The sequence below is a fragment of the Crocuta crocuta genome, unplaced genomic scaffold (genome assembly GCF_008692635.1).
Source record: "Crocuta crocuta isolate KB4526 unplaced genomic scaffold, BGI_CrCroc_1.0 scaffold35, whole genome shotgun sequence".
Taxonomy (NCBI): domain Eukaryota; kingdom Metazoa; phylum Chordata; class Mammalia; order Carnivora; family Hyaenidae; genus Crocuta; species Crocuta crocuta.
In genome coordinates this window covers 7,590,551-7,592,497 of record NW_027530625.1, presented here as the reverse complement: position 1 = coordinate 7,592,497, position 1,947 = coordinate 7,590,551, and the positions used below count along the sequence as shown (strand labels likewise).

At 52.9% G+C, this 1,947-nt stretch overlaps 1 protein-coding gene across 1 annotated transcript in view; it reads right to left on the bottom strand.

The window, feature by feature from the left end:
• PRRC2B (proline rich coiled-coil 2B) overlaps positions 1-1,947 on the bottom strand; it is a 60,509-nt gene that overhangs the window by 43,409 nt on the left and 15,153 nt on the right. Inside the window, 1 exon segment of the mRNA XM_077768473.1 lies at positions 67-308. Coding sequence (XP_077624599.1) covers positions 67-308 — 242 coding nt within the window.

The following is a 1,947-nucleotide window of genomic DNA, read 5'->3' as shown; positions in this document are numbered from 1 at the left end:
TGCTGAAGCAGGGGGGGGGGGGGTGGGCGGGGGATGGGGGAAATACACACGCTGTGAAAAACTTACAAAAGCAGGAAGCATGTCATGGTACGTGGGTGGGTGGTACACGTTTCCCATGAACTGTGAAGCCCCTTTTCGGACAGGCTGAGCGGGGCGCAGAGCGGGGTCCTTGGAATCGCCGGGACACGCCGAGGACGGGGCTCCGTCTCCCGCGCTCGGGTTCCTGCTGCCCAGCTCTGTCGGGGAGGCGCTCAGAGACGCGGCAGCAATTATGTTTCGCCCACCGCCCTCCCTCCAGCTTGTCACATCTGGAAATCGAAGGGGGCAAAAGGGGAAGGGGAAAGGGGGGGAGGGGAGGAGGGATTGTATGAGGTTCTGAAGGTCAAGGGACCCCCTCCGTCACCAAAAACAAAAACCCAGAAGTGCAGCGTGGGGCAAAGTGGTTGAATCGGTCGCAGGAGGTGGAGGACAGACACCTGGCCGAGGGGTGTGAACTTGCTGCGGGGGGGCAATTGTCAAGGGGAAACACAGAAGGCAGGTGCCAGCAAGACGTGGTCTTCGTGGACTAATACAAACCACGTACGCCCACAGATCTAACGCCCCAGAGAAATCAGGACAGCCCGGGTGAAAACAGCGCTCGGTGTTTTCTCCCACAATCACTGACCCGTCAGGACCAGCAGTGGCCTTTACATTCAAGCTGGAGTAGGTCCTGGGGTGCCTGGCTGGAGGAGCACGCAACTCGAGATCTCAGGGCTCTGGGTCTGAGCCCCACACTGTGGGGTAGTGATGACTTAAAAATAAAATCTTTGGGGCGCCTGGGTGGCTTAGTCGGTTAAGCGTCCGACTTTCGCTTAGGTCATGATCTCGCGGTTCGTGGGTTCGGGCCCCGCGTCGGGCTCTGTGCTGACTGCCGGCTCAGAGCCTGGAGCCTGTTTCAGAGTCTGTCACTCCCTCTCTCTATGACCACTCCCTCTCTCTCTGACCCTCCCCTGCTCATGCTGTCTCTCTCTCTCTCTCTCCTAGAAATAAATAAAATATTAAATAAATAAATAAATAAATAAAATCTTCAAAACCGGAATAAGCCCCAACATGTTTCAACACTCATTCACGGTGACCTCTGTAGTCAGAAAGACTCCCCAAGGTCATAAGATAAAGCAGAGCCCCTCTCCCTCCCAGTGGAGGCACAGAAGGGTCTGGGACCCTACACACCAGGCCTTCACCCCACTGGCTCCTGCTCCGGCCCACAGGGCTCTCCTGCAGGTCACAGATTGAAACCTTCCAACCTACTGATCTTTTTAAGATGATGTTTCCGTTGCCAAGCACAGCAAGATCTGGGGGAATTACAGGCCAACGAGAAATCAGATAAGCCCGCCCCTTCTCAGTCTATGTTGAAGCATTTAAGTCTCTGAGTACTTGACTCAAGTGAAAGAAACAGCACAGGAGCCACAAAATCAGGGTCAGCTCCCATCAATTTGGCTGCCTTGACTGCGATCTTAGGCAAGCTCTTGTGGTCACTGCTCTGGCCACACCTGCTTCTTCATCTTCTCAAATGAAGAGAGGGAACTGATCCCAGAAGCTTCTTCTAGGTCTAAATTTTTGTAGTCTACAAAGCAGTTCACCTTCATCCCAGAAAGCTATAGTTCTTGGCCTGAGAATTTGGTTACGTATTTGGAGCAGACCAAATAATGCGCCACAGGCCCCTGAAAAGGTAGCACGCTCTGTTAAAGAGCCACTTAGTGACCATCTCCTTTATAGGGTGTCAGTTCTAACACTGGGATACCTTGGGGATTAATCCAGACAGGCAGACAAAAGTCCCTCCGATTTCAAGACCTGACCAAGCCCTCCCCCCACCCCCCATCCTAAACGAACAAAACACGTAAGAGCCATTTCACAATCCTTGGTTACAACAGATGGAAAATCTCATTCCTAAAAAAATGACCTTAACCT